The sequence below is a fragment of the Ailuropoda melanoleuca genome, chromosome 7 (assembly GCF_002007445.2).
Source record: "Ailuropoda melanoleuca isolate Jingjing chromosome 7, ASM200744v2, whole genome shotgun sequence".
Lineage (NCBI taxonomy): Eukaryota > Metazoa > Chordata > Mammalia > Carnivora > Ursidae > Ailuropoda > Ailuropoda melanoleuca.
The window spans coordinates 24,274,514-24,295,798 of record NC_048224.1 but is presented as its reverse complement, the minus strand read 5'-3'; the positions used below and the strand labels follow the sequence as shown (position 1 = coordinate 24,295,798).

Sequence of the window (21,285 nt, the reverse complement as noted above, 5' to 3'; positions counted from 1 at the left end):
TGTCCGTGTAGAATCCAAAATACTCCTGGAAATGGTTATTCTGTGCTTCCTTGAAGCCCAGATGTGAGGCCTTGTAACTAACCTTCTGACTGCCATAAGGTTGTGAATGAAGCAAATGAAGAGAAAGCATTGTTCCCCTGCCAGGAAACACAGGAACTTTTGGGGTTTCTTTTCTAGTTGCAACCACCATTTAACTCTACAGAACAAACATTCCTTTCACAGCAAAAATTTTCAACGTATTGGGTTATTTCAAATGCATCAAACAGCTCTGGCAGCATTCACAGACCCATTTTTGTAAATAACGAAACAGACTCTTCACCCCAAAACATGATGTTTTCAAAATGTAGTAGCCCCTGAGGTCAAGGTTTTGGGAGGACTCAGTCCAACCTCATTGAGGTTGCCAGTGCTAGTGCAAGCCTGGTTTTTCTGCTCGCTGCCCACTCAGCCATAGGTTCTGGTGTTTGGATGCAGGAGACAGAACTAGAATCTACCCTTAACTCTAATTGCACATATCTTAACTTCTCTTACAGTGGAGGCATGCAGTTCAGTGACTCCATTACAATATCTAAGGGATGAATTAATAATTAAGTCAAATTATTCTTTTTTAAAAGATTTTATTTTTAAATAACTTCTGCATCCAACGTGGGGCTTGAACTTAAAACCCCGAGATCAAGAGTTGCATGCTCTACTGACTGAGCCAGACAGGCACCCCAAATTCTTTTTTTAAGCAAACTTTAGGCCCATTATGGGGCTCAAGCTCATGACTCCAAGGTCAAGAGTGGTGTGCTTTACCCACTGAGCCAGCCAGGCCCACCTAAGTCAAATGGTTCTTTAGTTTTATTTGTTTATTTTTATAGAAAAGTATTATCAAAGGTTTTAAAAGTGAGAAATCATGATCACTATGTAACCATGATCACTTGGAGTGTAGTTTCCAACGCTGAGCTTCTCCTGGATGTCCATGGTTGGTGGAGCAGGTGTTTCGGGTTCTCAAAAAAGCTCAATGCAGCTTCCCGCTGTCCTGAATTCCAGGCTACTCCTGTTAGGTCTGTGTAGGCCTCCTGCCTAAAGGACTAGAAGCCCAGGGTTTTTGTGACTTTTGCTGTGGCCTGGGGAGAATGACCCAAGGCTAAGTCATGGGACTCTAGTACAGCCAGAACTTGGGACAACTACAACCCCCCACCACAACCCAGCTTGCTGCTGCTTTGAGATTGGCCAGGCCCTGGTCAGCCTCTCTTGCCTTCAAACCACTCTTGCCCTCCCTTCCTAAGAAATTACAGACCTGCCATGGTCTCTGGACCAGGGCTAGACTTTAATGGGGCTTATTTCTGGGGAGTCTCAAGCTTCCCAAGAATCAGACACATAGCATTGAGAGAAAAATAGAGCAAACCACAGAGTAAACAGTGTGTCTTGAATTCTTTTTCCTGACGTCTTCAAACATCTGGCCCTTCTCCCCGGGCTCCTACCTTCTAGCCTCAACCATCCTCCACTCCAGTCTCTCTCATCATATAAGAGCCCCTTTAGAACTGTGGTTCTGTTTCTCTCTGTTTTACATTAACCTTCTCAAAATCTTATCCTTCCCAGACATCCATGACACCAGCTTCTCCTTGGTCACCTGCTTCTCTGACCAGGACTGTCAATCCTCTTCTGTCTACCCCTTCATTGTTGGTGTTCCCCCAAGTTCTTTCCTCTGATCCTTCATATTTATAGCTGCACACACACACACACACACACACACACACAACCTAGGAGTCATCTGTGCCTAGGTCTTTCTCCTCAAACCCAGATTCAGTCAGCCACTAAACCCTGGCAGTATGACTTTGATATGTTTTTCTTCTCTGATCCCATTATTTTCCATTAAAATCCAAAGTCCTGAATGTGATTTACAAAGCCCTTCATGATTTTAAGCCTTCCTCCAGTTCTAGTCTCATCACCTGCCACTTCACCCCACCACTTAACATTCCAGCAAAATTGGGCTATTCCTTTTGCCTGCTATGTAGTCATGTGTCTCTTCCTCCCTACTCCTTTCTTTTCTTGCCTTGGCTTTTCTTTCCCTACTCCTTTCTTCATCTGGTTCATTTCTATCTCCTACTCATTCTTCATGCCTCAGCTTTCTTTGGAGAAGTCTTCCCTAATTCCCCAGGGTAGAATAGGTGCTTCTGTTCTGTGTACAGACAATACTCTACACAAACCTCTGTTGTAGCACTCGGCATATTATTAAAAATTATCTGTTTATTCATTTGCCTTACATACTAGCTCTTCATTTTCTTTGTATCTGCTAGTGCCTAGAATGTAAGTGCCTAGAATACGAGTGCCCCTAATTGGACCAGAACTGAATTGGTGACTGAGACTCTTTCTTTTTTTTTTTAATTAAAGATTTTATTTAGTTATTTGTCAGAGAGAGAGAGAGAGAGAGCACAAGCAGGGGGAGCAGCAGGCAGAGGGAGAAGCAGGCTCCCTGCTGAGCAAGGAGCTTGATGCGGGACTCGATCCCGGGCCCTGAGATCATGACCTGAGCTTAACTGAAGACAGATGCTTAACTGAGTGAGCCACCCAGACATCCCATGACTGAGACTCTTTCATCTCCTTTTTTTTTTTACACTGTCGTCTGCTTTTCTCTCCTGGGCTCAGCCTTCTCAGTCCCCATGACTTTTTCTTGCTTGCTGCTTCCTGCTTGTCTGTCTCTCTCTATCTTGAGGTATTGACTGCTTCAGTGACTCCAATATTTCCTTCCTATGGAACACTTGTTGAGCAAGAGGTTGCTAATCAGAAAGCATCCATGCCGTTTTCTAAAGAGGGGCTTCAAATGTGTGCAGAGCACTGGAGACAGGATGAAACTAGTACCAGCCTTCCAAGTGCCTGCTTTACAAGACAACAGTCCCACAGCTGTGTAAGTTCTGATGTGTTGTTAATCTCATGACTTTATCTGATGTCTCTAAGAAGGGGTTGGGTATAAGAAATGACAAGTTAGATTCATATTCTAGTGCTTAACCACCTTCAAGGTGTGACTTTGAATATATTGCTTTAAATAACCTAGTTCCTCAATTTTAAAATGGGACTGACATTTACCTTACTTACCTTACCTTTTAGGAGTATTAAATGAGATAATATATACAAAACACCAAGCACCATAGCTGTACGTATAGCAGATAACAGGTGTTCGAGCAATATTAACTATACTATCTGCTGAATTCCAGAAGAACCACACCTGGTCTGCATTGCTATGAACAACTCCCTGCCTTGGCTCAGCTGGAGCTCTTAGCAGAGCTGCCTCCCCAACATGAGCTTTGGGTCCTTTCTCCTCCCTCCTCCCTGACCAAACCATTGTCCTCCCTTGGCACTAGGAGTATAAAATCAGGTTAAGGTGGGGGCAGAGGGCTCTTTGAGAGGTTGTCTGGGGATGGTGTGGGTATAGAGGGGGTGGCCTAGACCCTTGCTGTTCAAAGTGTGGTCCCTGTATTCAGAGCATTGGTATCACTTGGGAGCTTGTATGAAATACACTTAGGCACCGTTCAGATCTACTAAATTGGAATCCGCATTTAAACAATATCCCCAGGTGATTCGTATGCACATTAATGTTTAAGAAGCACTATCCTACAGGCACACAGATAAGCTCAGCAGGTGTGGAGGGGTATAGGCTGTGCATGTATGTCAGAACTGTCTAGAAGAGATGAAGACTGCACAAGTGGGGAGGAGCTGTGAGGGAGTATAGTTAGAACAAAGGAGGTGTTCCTAGGGGTGTGGGCTACAGAGCTGTAGGGGGGCTCTTTGGGTAGGTATTGGTTATGTGTTGTTTTAGGGCCCCTTCCTGTGAATGCCCCAGGAGTGAGATTATACCTTTGAGTTAGCTGGTCAGTGTCAATGCACCAGCCAGAGAGTGACCAATGAGTAGAGAAAGGCTCTCTACCACTGTGAGCCTGGGGAGACCCTCCAACAGGGACCCTAGGACCACCTAGTTTAGCAGATGAGTACTGTTTCCCTGAAGGGATTCATAACCAGCAACCAGCTGGCTTCATTGCTGGAAACTTGCCTTGGGTTTGTGCTAGGCTAGACTCTTCCCTCCCCTAATGTTCCACCACCAACTGGCATCTCTCTCTCTCTCCAATACACACACACACACACACACACACACACACACACACACACACACGCTGACTTAACAGAAACTCAGATAGCTTTATGAGCCTTTGTAGAGTTAACCTTCTCCTTCCCCTCTCTGACCTCCACCACTGGGCTGGGCTCTGAGCCTCCAGGAGTCTTTAACAGTAACATCTCTGCTGCACAAAGAATGCCTGGTAAGACTGATGGCAGGCCCTAGGCTTGATTGGAAGCAGCAAGAATTTGTTTTGCCAGAGCCACCATATCTCTCTCTTAAGCACTCTTAGGACTCAATCTCTTTTTGCTTTCCCAATAGAAACACTTCTTAGCCATCCACCTAGAGCCTCTTGACCTTTCTCTGTGGGAGAGTTGTTTGTGCATCTCAATGGTAAGGAAAAGGCCCTGTTGTACTTGCCCCCACCCCTGGAAATGGAGTAGGCTGACTGCCCAATAGCATCAGTGGTAACTAAAAGTAGTTAGAATAGAGTCTTAGCCCTGAGCCTCAACTATCATTACTCTTTTGCCAGCCACCCAATAGGTGAGCCTCTGGTTTCACCAGGTTTCTGCACAGGCCCAACCCTCTGTGTTAGGGAGGATAACAAACCTTCACCACCATCACTCTCTCCTCTGTGCTCCTACCACTCTTCATGCATTTCTGTCTCTCATGCTCCTCTCACTGCCTTAAATGGGTTGCTATGTGTTCCCGTCTTCTTTTTACCATTAGACTAAAGTCTTCTTGGCAAGAAGCAGGTCTTAGTATTTTTCACTCCCCAAAGTACATTGTTCCCTGCCTGCACCATGCTGATATTCAGTGACTATCAAGGTTTTTTAACAAGTGGTGAGCTCACTGATATTTAATTACTGGGATGACAAAAAGGAAAGAATACAAGACTGTTCTATCCAGAGAGCTAAGCTTTAGAGATGTAAGTTGTCTTTGTGAGCAAACAGTGGTACTTGCCAGGCTTAATGAAGGTTAGAGAGTTAGAACAGGCTGAAAGGTAAGGAAGAGGTAGGAAATTCCACAGAAGGGAGAAGCTGTTGATACCAGCCCTCTGAGTCCATTGTCCTTTGCATACAGGTAGCTCTTTACTCTTCCAAGGCCAGAGGAAAAGAATCAGAAATGGCAGTTGTGTGAGGGTATCCCATAGACTGCCAGATTATTACTTTGTTTTCTTGGGAAAACAAGGAGTCCAAAAGATTCATGAACTAGTGCAGGACAGGCTCAGTCCCTTGAGTAATTGAAGCTTACCAAAAACACTTCAGTGAGATTTGGGGCCAAGATCCAAGTGAAGACCCACAAGTCGGTCTGGCCTAGACCAAATGTTAATGTGTGTTGACATTTCTCCTGCTTCACCTTCCTCCCATGTGCAGGGCTGAAGGGCCAGTCCCAAGGACTCTCCAACCAAATGCCCTCTATTGATTCCTGGGCAGCATCTTTCCTCAATGTTCTGTGCTTTTGTTCTTACCTTGGGGAACTAGAATTCACATCCTGGAAGGAAACTGAAAGATCCTCTGGACATGCTCCCTAAAGCTTTGTTAGCCCTGAACATCTGGTTCCCTTCTTGCCCTCCTCTGAGCCCTGCCTAAGCAGAAGGACCCCAGAAACTCAACCCAGAATCCCTTGACCTCTCCAGCTCCCTTGATTTTAGAATCGTTTTCCTCTCCCTTCATAGGCCTCATCTCCAAAGTCCGTGTTTTCTGAAACAGAAGCAAAAAAGAAAGAAGGAGAAAGAGAGAGAAAGAGAGAGAAGAGACTGCCTTCTATTCACTGCCTGCCCTCACACATTTTCTCCTTCTGCTTCAGGCCTTACCAGTCCATGTTTTATTTTCTTCCATTTTTTCATAACTTAGAATTAGCCATTTTAATCATTGTTGATCTATGTTTAAAGAACTTTACACCTTCACCCCTTTCTCCATTAAGCGAGCTAGTCTTTCCCTAAAGAGGTGGAAATGGGGGCCAGAGGAGGTGTGGCAGGATAGGGAGCTTGGAAATCGTCTAGGTCGCAAGACTGTATAGGCCAAGACCTGCGTCTCTAGCTAGTCCAAAATAAGGCAGGAGACTCTTGAACATCTGATTCAGGGTATAAGCTTAAGGATAGGGATGAAAGTCACAGGGACTAGGCCAGGCCAGGCCTCCCAGAGGAACCAAGGTTTCTCAGTTTCTGGCTCTGGTTCCTACCTCTTGGGTTATGAGGCTTATCCCCTAGGCCTTTATGTCCCCTAGGCTTCCCTCAAGACATAGCTGCTACAGTGGGTGTCCCTGAGTTGAGGTATTTGTCCTATCTCCCAAAGAAAGGCTTTTTAGTCATAGGGTTTCCAGGTGAGTAGGAATGGGAATGAATAGCAGAACATCAGTCTAGGACAAGCAGTCCTAACCATGAAGGAGGCAGAGCAGGATTCTAAATCTTTTAAAAAACTCACTGACCCCTTGTCTCCTCATTTAAAAAATGAATCTAGTTCTTTGCCATCCCAGTACTAGCTTTATATCTTTCATCATTCTTTTTTTTTCCCCTGAGTAGTTTCTGAGTAGCTATTTTTGAAAACTAAATAATGGGTAAGGGAGTAGGAGCCGCCACTCTTACTAGGATAACCCCGAACAATTTTGGTTAATTCTCCTACCCCAAGTCTGGAAGCAAGGGATACTCATTCTATGAAGTTTGCCTCCTGGCTCTGCAGTTAGGCACGGTTCCTACAGCTGATGTGCTGGCACAGGCCAAGGACCAGCTGAAGCATGGTGGCCAGCCACCAGGCAATTACTATCCCCATTTAGAGTTTTTCCCAAACTTCAGTGTAACAAAATCTTCTCTCCTTTTGTTCTTTATTGTTGGCCTCAAGTCAGGCATATTTTGTCTGGCAGGTGATGCCCAGAGGGAATTCTATTCTTTGAAAGAAGATTCCCCAGGGCCACCGGGTATGTAAGGACTGAGGCACAGTTCTCTTGCAAGATGATGGATAGGTGTTATGACCTGAAATTCCCTGGCACACAGTGAGAAATAAAATATTAAAAATCAACTATAGCCCTCAATCATAACTGGAGGCATTGTAAATTGGAACAATCCTTTGGGAAAACAGTTTGGCAACATGTATCAAGAATCCTAAAAGCACTCCTGCTTTTTGACCTTATACTTCTACTTTATTTAAAAAAGTATCCTAGGGGCACCTGGGTGGCTCAGTCAGTTGGGCAGCCAACTCTTGGTTTTGGCTCAGGTCATGATCCCGGGGTCATGGGATTGAGCCCCATGTTGGGCTCCCGCACTCAGTGAGGAATCTGCTTGAGATTCTCTCCCTCTTCCTTTGCCCCTCTCCCCACTCACACTCATGCTTTCTCTCTCTCAAATGAATAAATAAAATCTTTTTTTAAAAAAGAAATTATCCTAAATGCAAATATATATGGATTTCAACATAGCATTATTTATAATAGTGAAAAATTATAAGCAACCTGAATGTCCAAAATAAGTGAATGGCTAAAAAGTTATTGTACAAAAAAAAAAGTTATTGTACATCCCCTTTGTGAATATTATGCAGCCATTAAACTGATGATTTCAAAAACTGTGTAAAAATATGGAGAGTTGATTATATTCAAATACTAATTTTTAAAAATACAGAATATAAGGGGCACCTGGGTGGCTCAGTTAGTTAAGCATCCAACTCTTGATTTCGGCTCAGGTCATGATCTCAGGGTCGTGAGCCTACTTAAGATTCTCTCTCTTCCTATCCCTCTGCCCTTCCACTTGTACTCTTTTTCTCTCTCTCAAAATGAAAATACATATAAGATACAGTTTGTTTTTCTTTATTTTTCTTTCTTTATTTGAGAGAGTAGTGAGAGAGAGAGAGCAGGAACGGGAGAAGGAGCAGAGGGAGAAGGAAAAGCAGACTCCCTGCTGAGCAGGGCTCGGTCCCAGGACCCTGAGATCATGACCTGAGCCGAAGGCAGACGCTTAACCAACTGAGCCATCCAGGCGCCCTAGTTTGTTTTTCTTTAAATGTTGTTCTATATATGGGTATTAGTTGGCACTCTCTGGTTATAGTAACAAATTTCAACTCAAGCCAGTTTAAGTTAAAAAGGAAACGACTGTAAGGACACTAGAATTTCTCATAGTATTCAAGGACAGGTGTGCCTTTCAAGCTTTAGAAGGGTAGAGCAAGTTCTAGAACCAGAGCCTAGGAAGGACTTTCTCTATCTCTTGTGTCTGCTTCTTTCTGAACATCAGCTTTATTCTTGTCTCCCTGCCCAGTGGCTTTCTCTGCTACCTAATCTACAGTCTTGAGCTTTACATCTCCTCTTAGTCCTACTTCTGTTCTGGGGAAGACTCTGATTGGCTCTGTCTGATCCAATCAAGAGTGGGGCCACATTAAACCAACATGGTACATAGAGCCCCCCCCTGTGACCATGAGGAGAAACACCAGCTCCTAGAGAGGGAAACCCCAGAGTGTTGCTACTGTGGTATACACACAAGACTTAAATACACTAGAACATTAACAGGGGTTTTCTCAAGGTAGTGAAACAAAAGATGAATTTTTAAAATTTTAGCATGTATTATGTTATAATAGAAAAATCTACTAAACTTGCTGTGGCTGTGGTTGTTATTAGGCCTGGGGTCAGCAGAACCCTTCTCCATTTTGGTTCTCCCAATGACAGCCACTACAAAGATACTAAAGCCTGGTGGTGCTTGTTTTTGGTAATGAATTCCACTAAGCTGTTTAAGGAGACAGAAAAATTCTCAGTTAATCACAGGACCAATTTGAGTTCTCACACTCCAGCTGTAACATAAAAATCCATTCTACTTCTTTGTGGTTAACTTTACTTTGCCCCTAAATGCCTCTGCAGAAGTGTGGTGTGTATAAAGACAGAGTGCTTTTCTTCTTTGCATGCAACCACCAGTAGCTACTCCAGAGCTGGAGAGAGAGTGGACACTCAGTGCATTGACTTCATTTTAACTGTGTCTTCTTTTGAAGAAAAAACTAGAAGATTAAGCAGATTTAGACTAATAAGAGAAGCCTCTCTGAGCTAGGAAGGATCTTCTGCCCCCTCTTGCAAATTTAGGCTTCACAGATTTTTTTTTTCAATTCTTCTTCCCCTCTTTGTAGAAGCCACTAGTGGCATTTGGAAAGATGGTCTCTCTTATGTTTCCTTGATCTTCCCCAAAGACCTTACACTTGTGAGAGGTCTTTGTCCTTCCTCATAAGTGGGCCCCATAAAGTTCTTATCATGTCCCCAAAAGATAGAAGTCCTAGCCAATTGCCTGGCACTGCAGGCAGCTCCTGGAGAAGTCCTGGAGAAGGGGAGATGGGCAGTACAAGTGGAAGCTGCCCAAAACTCAGACCCAGGAAATAGGACTCAGGACTTCAGGTCATACCACAAAGAGCTGTTATTGGTCAAATGATTCTCCTATTGAGGTGTGGAGTCAGAAACAGATGGGAATGCCTTATAGTCTGAATAAACAGCCATCTGCAGGGAAGTAGAGAGGTCTAACCAATGCCTACATTGCTACTGAATATTCTTGGATGGGAGGTTAGGTTTCTGTCCAGCCATGGAGATTGGACATAAAGGCATTGAGTTGTATTTTCTGTATCTCTCTCTAAAATATGATATCTAAAAACATGTTTATTTCTACCCACTGGCAAGAGATGTTTTGGGGAGTGGCATAACCTTGAAGAGGAGACCCCAAATAGTTTCTGAGCTGACCTCTGGACAAATTGTGACAGATATAAAAGTTGGTCTTTGATGCCTTATCTTGCTGTACCCACATGTCAGAGAATGGCCTGAGCTCCAGGTCTTCCCTGCTTTCCTGTTTCTTTATCAGTGTTATCTTTCTTCCTGGCCCTGTTTCTGCTTTAAGTTTGCCCTGATTTATGCTTCCACCCAAGGGTACTGAACAGGGTACAGACAGGACTATTCCAGAGGTAGCCTTTCACAACTCAGAACTGCCTCTGCTAACTCCCTCGTAAACCTAGAGGAAAATTCACATGTTTTCGGTGAATAAAGGTTAGGTAATGTTGGTGCAAGCTCTTTGCCTCTTCATACTTCATTCTGAATCCATTTAAATTTCCATTTTTCTGAGAATTAGTGCTTGGATGTGAGGACAGAGGTTACCTTTCTTGTGAGAAACCTAAAACTGAATCATGTCTCTATTCCAAATCATTCATGCTCAGTCCACAAGGCAAAGGCAAAATTTTTCAGCACCACGGAGAGCATCTTTCATCCTGGTGACAAGATCAAGGACACCTAGGTAAAAGATAAGGATTTGTAGCTAGAAGCCCAGCCAGTCTGACCTCCTTACTCTTCTGGCCAGTCACAAAGTACCCTTTTCTCCCCAACCTCTTAGTATTCAACTTCTTCCTTTACCTAACTAGGCTTTTAGGAATGAACTCCTTTAACTTTCCACCTACCTTTCTGCCTCCATGTTCTCTGCGTCCCCTACTCATCTTCATCTCCCTTCCATTTCAGTAGGGAGCCTTTCTTCTCTGGCCCAAGACTCTGTTCCATCTCCTCTTGAGTCCTCCAGGAGCATGCCATGTCAAACATCTCCTTTTCTACCTAGTTTCTTTCCCCTCAGTCTAGAACCTTGATCAAATGTTCCCTAGGTCGAAAGAAATTCTTCAACTACAAAGTTCCCTCTGGCTATCATTTATTCTCATTCCTTCTCTTAGTCTGACTCCTTGAAAGAATATCTGTGTTTACTGTTTCTACTTTCTCTTTTCCTATTCCCTCCTAAATCTTCTGTAATCTGGATTCTGTTCCTACTCTTCAACTAAAACTGTGTTTTCTGAGGCCACTTATGACTTCCTTATTTCTAAATACTGTATTTATCTTCTGGGACTCATCTGGTTTTTTGACAATAGATAATTATTGGGAGCTCCTTAAGGATGGGACTACTTTCTGTTTATCTTAATGAGCTTCAGGCTTGCCACTGATAAATAAATGAAGGAAATATAGCGTATCGGAGTAAGGAGAGGGAGGAGGCAGAATGCCCCCTGGTCAGGCCCCTCATAACCTTGTGGAGGGAATACCTTTTCCACAGATACTTCCTTATGTAATCCAGGCCCCAACCTGTGTGATGCCAGGGCTGCAACTGTGGGCCAGTCACTCCCAGGACATACTGTCCATGATTGTGTGGGCCTTAAGGAACCTCTACTAATACCTTTATAATAGCACAGATATATTGCTTAATATATACTATAAAGTGCTCACATCTATTAACTTATTTTAGCCTCACAAGAACCTTTTACGTAGGAATTAATATTAGTCCCATTTTACAGATAAGGAAACTGAAACCCATATTACACAGCTGGTAAATGGAGAAGCCAAGATTTATCTTTTAAAAAAAATGGGTTGAAGAGTTGAATTTGTTGAAGTGGATGATAAGTACCCAGGATCTCACAACATTATTTTCTCTACTTTTGTGTAAGTTTTAATAATTTCCTTAATAAAACATTTTTAAAGGATCAGACTGGATTAAATCAATGGATTTTTTTTAAGATTTTATTTTTAAGTAATCTCTCCACCCACCGTGGCGCTCAAACTCACAACCCCGAGATCAAGAATCACTTGCTCTACCGACTGACTCAGTCAGGCATATCAAATCAATGGATTTTAATTTTGTTGTTGTTGTTGTTGTTGTTGTTGTTGGAAAAGAACCCTTTCTCCAGACAAAATTTTGTAGAAAGGTTGGTGATAAGAAATTAAAGAGCATCTCCATTCTCACCACTATTGCTTCCCTCTTGCACTCAGCCCCACCCAAGGCACGGGGTTCAGAGAACACAGTTTAATGAAACTTACTGGACCAGACTAACTCTAAGGATTCTTCTGGCACTTTTGCCTTCCTCTAATTATATTGGCTTTGCACTGGCCATTAGCCTATATATCCTGTCCCGGAAACAGTGAGACTGGGCTATTAATCATTTCTGCAGTCTGTGGAGAATTTGTTTGAAGGGTTGCAGAAACACTGGTTGCTGTTAGAGATGCATTTCAATGTCTGTCTCCACTGAGTGTTTAATAATCTTGCTAATCCCCACTCTAGTTCCCAGATCTAGCTAACTCCTGTCAGATGTCCTTGGGGGGCATTTTTAAATTCCCCCTGATTTCTTGGAGCCAGACATTTCCTTCTGCCTGGATTCTCTCTGATACTTAACATTCATGAATATTTCACATTTAACCTGATTACATTTCCATGTGATGGTCATGGTGCATTGGCTGTGTTTCTCAGGAAGACATACAGGAAGCCCACAGTAAAGACTTGAATTTTCAGGCACGGTGCCAGAGATCTTTGTTCTTGCCACTAAGATGGCCTTCTATCTTGGACAGTGACAGGGGAGATGCTGAGTGGTGGGCTTTGCATGGGACTTCTCAAGCCTAGGGCTCTGCACCCTGGCTTATGACCCACAGGAACTGGCAGTTTCCTTCAGGGTCAAAAGCCACCAAGACCTGCCCAGTGGTGTTGAGGACCAAATGTGGGTCCCTGTGACCAGAATTGCTCAACAGCTTCCCAGCCCCTACTCAGACCCTATCCTTCCTGCATAGTTTCCCTCCAGTGTTACATTTCCACCCAGTACCTCCAGACTGAGAAGCAACTCTGATGAACTCATCTGTGCTGAGGAGGGAAAGGTTAGCCCCAAATGCTGGAGGGGCTCATGTGTTTAAAGTCACCCCCAGGGAAAGGACAGTGATGAGGTTTACATGGATGGATGGGGTGGAGGGTTCCAGAGAAGATGCACGATTGGGAAGGCCGTAGATTTAGAAGTCACCAAAGTAAAAATGTTACTCTAAACTGTAGGAGACATCAGGCTTCCCAAGGAGAGAGGCGGGCTGAGGGCCAGAACCTGCTGAGGAGACAAAGGGCTGTGGGAGGAGTAAAAACTGATGGTTAAAGAGGTAACATGAGCCAAGGATCACAGTGTCCTCAAAGCCAGAAGAGGAAACCATATCCAAATGAATATGGTGTGTGTGACATGTGAGAAATGCTACAGAAAAAGTAATGTGACTAAGGAAATTGGAAAGGTGCCAGTGCTTCCCTGGTAGGATCCCACAGGCATGTTTATGGGCTTTACCCTTTGAGAAGTCATCCCTCAAGCTGCTTTGGGAGTGAGTCCTACCGGTGGCCTAGGGGGAAAGCCAGACGCCTGCTGTCAGGGCTTCATGCTCCCTGCAGGTAGCACCTCAAGCCTGTTTTGGCCACGGAGAGGCATGTAAGGGCCCAGGTCTGCATGGGACAAATGCTGTCCATTAGGGAGTCTCTCAGGAGGAGCGGAGACAAAGGAGTGCAGCATGGGAAGCTGCCCGAGATGCACTGGGACACTGCAGCACCCTGCTTGTTCTGAGCCCTACCCCCTACCATCCTAGCTAAGGGGTGCGGTTCAGAGCAGAGAACGGAGGCCCAGGTTCTGCCCTCAGGAACTCACAAGCCACTGTGGCAACAGAGCCCACCCAGGGTCTTGTACTCTGGATGGCCTGAAAGAATGTAGGCAAGGCCAGGATTTACCCCCCAAACATTCTAGACCTTTTCCTTTCTGCTTAATCATGAGCTTGTTTTCATCCCCACTGCCTCATTCTAAAGGGAACAGAAGCCACCATCACGGTTATATGTCCTTCCCTTGCTGGGTCACTCAGATCCCTGGGCCTGACACTGTGGGGCCAATTCTGGAGCGTTCTACCTGTCTGTCTGCTGTCTGCACCCCCAGAGGCAGAACAGACACAGCCTTGGGTCTACTCTGCAGTTCTGACCTTGGGTTTACCATTCTTTAATCCTGGCAGATGCCTAGAGTGGCAGTACCCGTATCAGTGGTTGGTCATCAGTCTCTCAGGGAGTGCATGACTGTAGCCCCTTCCAACTGACTACAGTAGGGTGGTCCAGGGCCCTGGACCTTGTAGCAGAGGTTTGGGGTGTTTTGGAGGAAACAGTGAGGCTAGATTACTGAGTAGCACAGGACTAACTGGTCACCAGCTGATTTGCCATTATTCATCTTCTCACCTACCATACCCAGCCAACCTTTCAGGAGACACTCTTTAGGATTCATCTGTGAAATGAAGAAGTTCTCATGAGAACTCTTTTGTCCATTGGCTATAGTCTTGAAGTCTGGCCTGGCTTGGCCAGTTAGTTCTGTGGATCCAGTGAAGGGACCCATCCAATGCTAGAGAAAGCAGAAGGAGAGAAGGCCTGTCTTAGGGAGCATCTACTCTAACCTTAATCCAGAATTAAACTCACAGGAACCTAGAAAGACCTTTCCAAACAAGTATACAAGAAGGCCCCTAAGGAACACAACTAGTATGGGAGGTTGGGCAAGGAGATCCTGTGGGTTTAAGGAGTCATGATAGGCTTTCTCGGGGGAGGCTGGCTCACACAGGTCTTTGAAGACAGACACCTAGGTGGGTGTAAGTGGGGCTGAGATCTGCAGCTTTTTTAGCCAGTTCAGGGTCTTCCTTCTAGCATATATGGGTTTGCCTTTCCTTCCTTGAATTACCTGTCTACTGCTAGGGGTGAATGCCCCCAGATGATGGGTGGGAAGACCAGCTTCAGGACTGAGAGCAGCCCCATATATTCACTACCTAACAACTTTCTGTCACTCTGCTTTCTCCCCACAGGACCCAGCCGCCGCCTCCATCTCAGACGGGGACTGTGACGCCCGGGAGGGTGAGTCAGTAGCCATGAATTACAAACCATCCCCGCTCCAAGTGAAGCTGGGTGAGTGTGTCTGGGGGGTGAGGGAGATGTGGGGAGTAGACAAGGTGCTCTGGGCTGGGTCTGCAATGACGTGGCACAAATAAACCAACTCAGACTAGATGATTCCAAGACTCAAGCCACCAACTCATTTGCACTGCCAGACACCTTATCTCCTGCAAGGCAAAGAGGGAAGTTACAATTCTCTGCAGGACCCAAAGCTCTAGGAAGCATCTCTAAAGCCAAGAAGACTCCAGGGTTTCCAGGGGATAGCTTCAGGAATAAAACCATGGCACCCTAGAGAGAGGGTTAGAAGTCCCATCAAACACTGGACCAGGCTGGGAGGAAACTGCCTTAGAGGTGGGGTGTCAGTTATTGTGTTTGAGGGGTAGAAAGGAATGAGGATCCCAAAACCTAGAAGCTGAAATCTTCTCCCTATTCCTCCCTCACCCATCTAGAGATCTCAGGGCCTGGTTGATTCCTGTTTTGGGGAGCTTTCCCTTGGTTTTTTAGTAAGCCCAAATATCTCCCTACCCCCTTTCCAGGGTCACCTTTCCTTTGGGGGTTTATTTCATGTCCATTCCAAAGTCAGTCAGAAGCAGCCTGCTTCCTTGAAGCCACTTGGCTCCCAACCACTGCCCATAGCTCCCACAGCTGCTCTTTGCACTTCACCCTGTGCCAGACACTGCCCTCCTCCCTTCAGGGGCCAAAATTTCACTCACTAAAGGCTGCTGTATATAACAGACTTACGGTTTCATGAAGAAGAATTACAGCACAGTGCATCCAGGAAACAGTTTACAGTTAAATACAACTCATCACTATCCTTTAAAACTCTTCTGCCATCCCTGCTACCCTCTTGGCTATTTTCTCTTCAGACTCTGGCTGCCCACTAAATACTGGACCCCTCCTCCTAGCAACTTTTTCCCATCTGTTGTAAAACCTTTTCCCTCTGTTGCTGCTGGAGCTCCTTTTCACAGAGTCCTATTCTTTTATTCAGTTTTGTTTGTTTGTTTGTTTGTTTTCTTGTGGTGTGTATGGGGGTGTTTTTGTTTTGTTTTGTTTTGTTTTTATCTTGCTTCTTTCATTCCAGACCACATCCGGGGATCTCCTCAGGCTGTTTTTCTAAACAAGAGAGCAGTTCTTTTCTAAACAAGAGAGCAGTTCTCTCAGGGGAATTTGTTCGTCTTCCTAAGACACCAGACGCAAACTGCAGCCAGTTTTATTTATTATTGTTTAACAATACAAGTATTTTAACAAGTGTACCTTCTCTTTCTACTCCTCCCTCCACCAACGTTCTCCTCCCCAGAGATAATCATTGTAAGCTTTTTCAGTTTTTCTTGTTTTATTTTATATTTTAACATAAGTGGTATCATACTGTACACATTTTCTGAAACTTTGTTTTTGTTTTTGTTTTCCATTTAATGCCTTGGAGCCACTGGCAATGTCCATATATAAAGAATGACTTCAGACTTTTAAATGGTTGCATAGTAGTCCATAGTTTGGTTTTGCCAGTTTATTGTTTGCTTTTTTTTTTTCACTGTTTCAAACAATTCCAACATGCTTTTAAAATAACACTTTTTTCCTCCCCATTATATTACCACCAAAGCTCCTCATGAAAACTCAGAACCTTGTCCCAGTTGCACTAAGGAAAATCACCACTGGGAACTTTCAGGCAAATTGCACCCCCTAGAGTCTTGGAGTGGCAATGGCAGCTGCTGCTGGCTGGAAAGAAGCTGGAAAAAACTAGAGTCACAGGAGCAGTGGCAAAGACAGAGGGTCAGAGACTGAGAGACAAGAAACTAAGAGACGTGGAGGTCAGGGGAAATTTCAGAGTCATAGTCCCATTCCATCCTGGAAAGTCCCTGCCTCTCTGGAGCTGGTGGTTATTTTATGAGAGCTTTCCCCTAGCATCCCTCTCCACCCAACAGTCCCTTTTTCCACATCTGTGCTTAAGATGAGTAGAAAAGGGTAGGCAGTCCCCCTCCAGGGCCTAGGCAGCAACTGGCTACTGGTAACAGTGGGACATACCAGACAGTGGGTCACCTGGTGGCCAGCCCTGTAGATCTGGTAGACTCTAGAGCCTTGGAGAACTCACAGGCTGGCACAAGTATAGCCAGAGGAGCTCCCCAGCCTCTTGCCCTTTACTCTGCTAGCCCCATTCTTCCCCTCCCATTCCACAACTTCAGTAGCTCCTTTGGCTTCTGCATTAATCCCAAGTTCCTTTGTCTGGCATTCAAGGCCTTCAAGCTCTGAGTTTGTAACCAGAGGGAGCCCCCAACCCTTTAACACAGGACCTAAGACATAATGGTGAATGGTGAATAAATAAATGACTGAATAAATGTATTCTATTTTCCTAACCTGACCTCCCTCCAACTTCACCCCTCCATCCCATCTGGATGCATACTCATTTTGCTCACTTGTAAATGCATTTTTATATATGCTATCCCTCCTTGCTACAATGCCCACCTCTCTCCAGCTCAGGGTATCACCTGCAAGAAGCCCTGACTCCTCCATCCTTCTGCTTCCTTACTCCCTCTCCAGCCTTTCTGTGGCATCAAGCATACACTAACTGCCCCACATAGGAGTACAGTTTCTGGAAGACAGGGGTCAGCCTCTTCCTGTTGCCTCTTACTACCTGCCTCAGATTGTACGGGGCCAAATACGGCCTCCACCAAGCAGCAGGGCCTGGAGCTGGGATCCCTGCTTCAGTTCCTAGAGAAGCAAGGGGTTTCACAATGGAGGCCCAGCCCAGTCAGTCCTGAGCAGTAAGGTAGGGTGGCCCTGGGAGCAGGACACAGCTTCCTTCCCATGTTTTCCTGCAGAGAAGCAGCGGGAGCTGGCCCGGAAGGGCTCCCTGAAGAATGGCAGCATGGGTAGCCCTGTCAACCAGCAACCCAAGAAGAACAATGTCATGGCCCGGACAAGGTAGAGGCCCCCCTACCCCACCTGGACCCTGCCAGTCAACATCTATTTTTGCTGGTCCTACGCCTCTCCTTCTTCCCTCCCTCCTCAGGCCCAGCTCCTTTCTGAGAGGAGAAAGTCTCAACAGGATCCAAGGGGCAGGGGGAAGTGGTGGGTCAGGGCCCAATCCAGTTCCTCACCAGGCTATGCGCTCCAGTTGCCAATCCAATCCCCTAAATTTTCTACCCAGGCTGGTCGTCCCCAATAAAGGCTACTCCTCGCTTGACCAGAGCCCAGATGAGAAGCCACTGGTAGCCCTTGACACGGACAGGTGTGTACAGGGATGCTGGGGCAGCCGGGCAAGCCACAGGAACCTGTATGAACGTACAAGTGGTCTTTACAGGCCACACCTGCTATACTGTCAGAACTGGGATGTGGGGTATTCTTCAGACAGCCAGGAGCTCTTCAAGGATGAATCCCCAGGGAATGGAATTTTTTTATCTGGCAGTAGGAAAGAGCAGAGAGGAAAAGGAGACTAGCACAGTCTGATGCTGTCCTGGCACAACTGATGCAATCGCTGCCCCTTGACTGGGCCCTGATGCAATGTCCAATGTCCTGCTCCATCTAAGGGAGGAGCCCTACTGCTGGGAACGCACCTGGCTACACTTGAACTTTGGGAAAACCCAACAAGTCAGGGGGATTTGAGCCTAGAAAAAAGGTGAGAGGAATTGGGGTGAAGGATGTAACAGCTCTGTTTAGAAGGAGGTTAAAGGTGGCAATTCGTTTAGAAGGGCGGGGCTAGGGAACCTGGGCATTTGCACAGCAAGCACAATCTTTTATTTAGATCTGCTGTTTACTTGCAAGTGTGGGGGAGGGGGAAGGTATGGACTGTTGGGGTAGGGGGTGGGGTACAGGGAGTTTTCTGTTTAATATCAGAGAATCACTTCTCTGTCTTTTTTCTTCCACTATCAGTGATGATGACTTTGACATGTCCAGATACTCCTCCTCTGGCTACTCCTCTGCTGAGGTGAGGCCCCACTCCTTAGGACCCTAGACACACCTGAGCAGGTCCACCTTCATCCAGGAAAAGGGGTGGGGCCAACACCAAATCGCACCCTGAGAGAAGCAATGGGCAAAACTAGGTGGAACCCCATGGGGACGGGGCATAATGGGGTGGGGCCTGGGATGGGACAGTGTTGGAAAGAACCTGGAGGCTGTTAGACACTGGCCTCAAGTGGGGGGAGCCCAGTTTTAGGGGCAAGGCTTAAGCCTGTGGTTAGAACAGGGCTCCTAAACAGAATGGAGTGTGAAATCTAGGCGATACTTAATGGGGCTAGGCGTGAAGCAGGGGCCAGCCAAATAGAGGCAGAAGTTGCCCTTAGAATGGGATGCCCTTTGTAGAGAGGCAGAGCCTCAAGAATGTACTTGTAAGGAAGTGAGGCTAGAGCTGAGGCTGGGGCCTAAGAAGGGGCAAAGCCTGGCCTTTTGGTAACCTGGGAGGGGACTGAGCAGGGGATGTGGTCCGGCTGTGGGTAGTGCCTCCGGATAGACTGAGCCTGACCTCCCTCCCCTTTGTCTACAGCAGATCAACCAAGATTTGAACATCCAGCTGCTGAAGGACGGCTACCGGTTAGACGAGATCCCTGATGACGAGGACCTGGACCTCATCCCCCCCAAGTCTGTGAACCCCACCTGCATGTGCTGCCAGGCCACGTCCTCTACCGCCTGCCACATTCAGTAGCGGGCGGGGCCATTGCGGCCACCTGGGGCAGGGCCCCCGTGGGCCAGGTTGGACAGGGCAGGGGCCAACCCCTCCCCAGCTTGTCCGCCTGCCTCCGGCCCCTGTGCCCCCTACAGCCGCCAACCTCGTAACAGTCATTGCTTCCTCCTATGGTAGGACGTGTACCTCTGTGTGTTCATGGAGCCGGAGAAACCAAAACCGGGTCTTTCTCCACCCCGGGGGCTGAGGAGCGCTGGGGGCTGTTTGTTCAGTTACCTGGGGGACCTTGCCCAGCACCCTGCCCCCCTCCCCGAAGCTGCAGTCTGGTGGGGGAGAGGAAGGACTAGACAGCAGGGAGGCCAACACTAATGAGTGGGGGTAGGGATCACAAAGCCAGAGGCTTGGCCCCACCCCAGTGAAGCCATGAGCCCCCCCAGCCCCAGCCTGAGACAAGGAAAGGGGTTGGGAGGGAGAAAGTCCCAGGGCAGTGGGAGCAGGGCCCAGCACCTCAGAGCCCCTTCCACATGCCCCCTGCCGGCCCATATAACTATTTGTTTCCCCCTCCTCTCCAGATGGGAAGCCTGGCAGGGCTGCCTAGTGGGATACTGCCCCCCCCACCACCACCCCCCCACATAGTATAACTGCCTTCTGCCTCCTCTTTGCCCCATTCACCCTGTTCCTTGCTCTCTGGGTTGTGGAGAAGGATAAGATGGGCCTCAGAGACAGGCCAGTTTGGGTGATATGATCTGTCCTCACCCACCCCCAACCAATGCATCTATTTCTCTGCCAACTCCTGTAACCCCCCCACCCGCTTCCATTCATTGGTCTCCATTCCAGGCTGGAAGCAGGAGGTAGGGCCGGCCTCGAATGCCCCATTCCCATCTCTCTCCAGCCCAAGATTCCAGACATCGCTCCCCAGAAGAATCTTCAAGGAGGCAAGCTTAGGAGAAAACAGTGGTTGCATGTGTATGGTAGGGAGAACTTGGCAGAATGTGTGGTGTCTGAGGCTGTCAGGTTGTGTGTCTGTGTCTCTGGGTTGGCCTGTCTCTCCAGATGTCTATTTCTGTCATGGATGCGAGTGTCCATGGTGGGAAAGTGTGTAGTCTGTTAGCGATGTGAGAGGCTGCTCAACAGTGGGCTGAGAGCCTTGGCCTGGGAGTCAGGAGCTTGGGTTGTGGCCGTCGTGCTAGCACTCTCTGTGATCTCAACAAGCACTTGTGTTCTCTGAGCTTTAGTTTCCTCAACTGTAAAATGAGCCGTGTCTGAAATTACTTTTAACGTCTTTTCAAACCTGAAGGAATTTCTTCATAGGAATTTCTGTGGAGTGTGTAGGCAGGTCTCTGTGTGTCTTTGAACACACCTGAGGGGCTTCCTGAGTTGTGTGTCTGTGTGGAAAGGAGAAGGGAAGTTCCAAAGGGACCTCTGTGTGTTTGGGATCTATTTGGGAATACTTGTGTATTCTGTGAACATATATGTGGGGGGGTATATGTTGTGTGTGTCGCTCTCTGCGGCATATGTGAGTCAGAATGTGTATACTGCTGCTTCTGCTGCTGGTGCTGGTGGTAGGGGAGAGGGCAGGAAAGCTGAGGATGAAAATCAAGAGGGAGGAAGTGACCAAGCCCCCCCACCCCTGGACTAGGCAATAGAGACCTGCCCCCATGTGAAGAAATATGAAAGCACAGAGAGCCTAAGACTGCTCAGGTCTTATGCCTCACAAACTCCATATCCCAGGACCAGGGTGTACACTCCCCATTCCTCCATGCTGACAACCCACACATGCTGATGTATGCACTCTCATATATACCACTCGCGTGGTGCAAGCGAGCAGAGGACACCCCCACGGCCCACTCTCTGGATTCCATTCCTGGGAGATGGGAGCTGAAAGGTGGGGGGGGGAGAAGGGAGTGAGAAGAG

The 21,285-nt window shown here is 46.7% G+C and overlaps 2 protein-coding genes across 7 annotated transcripts in view; one reads left to right on the top strand and one right to left on the bottom strand.

Moving 5' to 3' along the window:
- The window catches only part of FAM219A (family with sequence similarity 219 member A), a 52,829-nt gene extending 31,626 nt beyond the window's left edge, over window positions 1-21,203 (top strand). For 2 of the 6 annotated variants that reach the window (XM_034664043.1, XM_002929714.4), the window contains exons 2-6: window positions 14,675-14,723; window positions 17,573-17,675; window positions 17,902-17,982; window positions 18,624-18,678; window positions 19,234-21,203. In XM_034664043.1, the coding sequence (XP_034519934.1) occupies window positions 14,675-14,723; window positions 17,573-17,675; window positions 17,902-17,982; window positions 18,624-18,678; window positions 19,234-19,392 (447 nt within the window). In that variant the 3' untranslated portion in view covers window positions 19,393-21,203. Of the gene's footprint in view, window positions 1-14,674; window positions 14,775-17,572; window positions 17,676-17,901; window positions 17,983-18,623; window positions 18,679-19,233 lie in introns of all 6 variants that reach the window. The other 4 variants (XM_034664042.1, XM_002929713.4, XM_011237791.3 and 1 more) reach the window with 3 other exon arrangements.
- DNAI1 (dynein axonemal intermediate chain 1) overlaps window positions 1-21,285 on the bottom strand; it is a 139,626-nt gene that overhangs the window by 89,668 nt on the left and 28,673 nt on the right. The gene's annotated exons all lie outside the window — the stretch shown is intronic.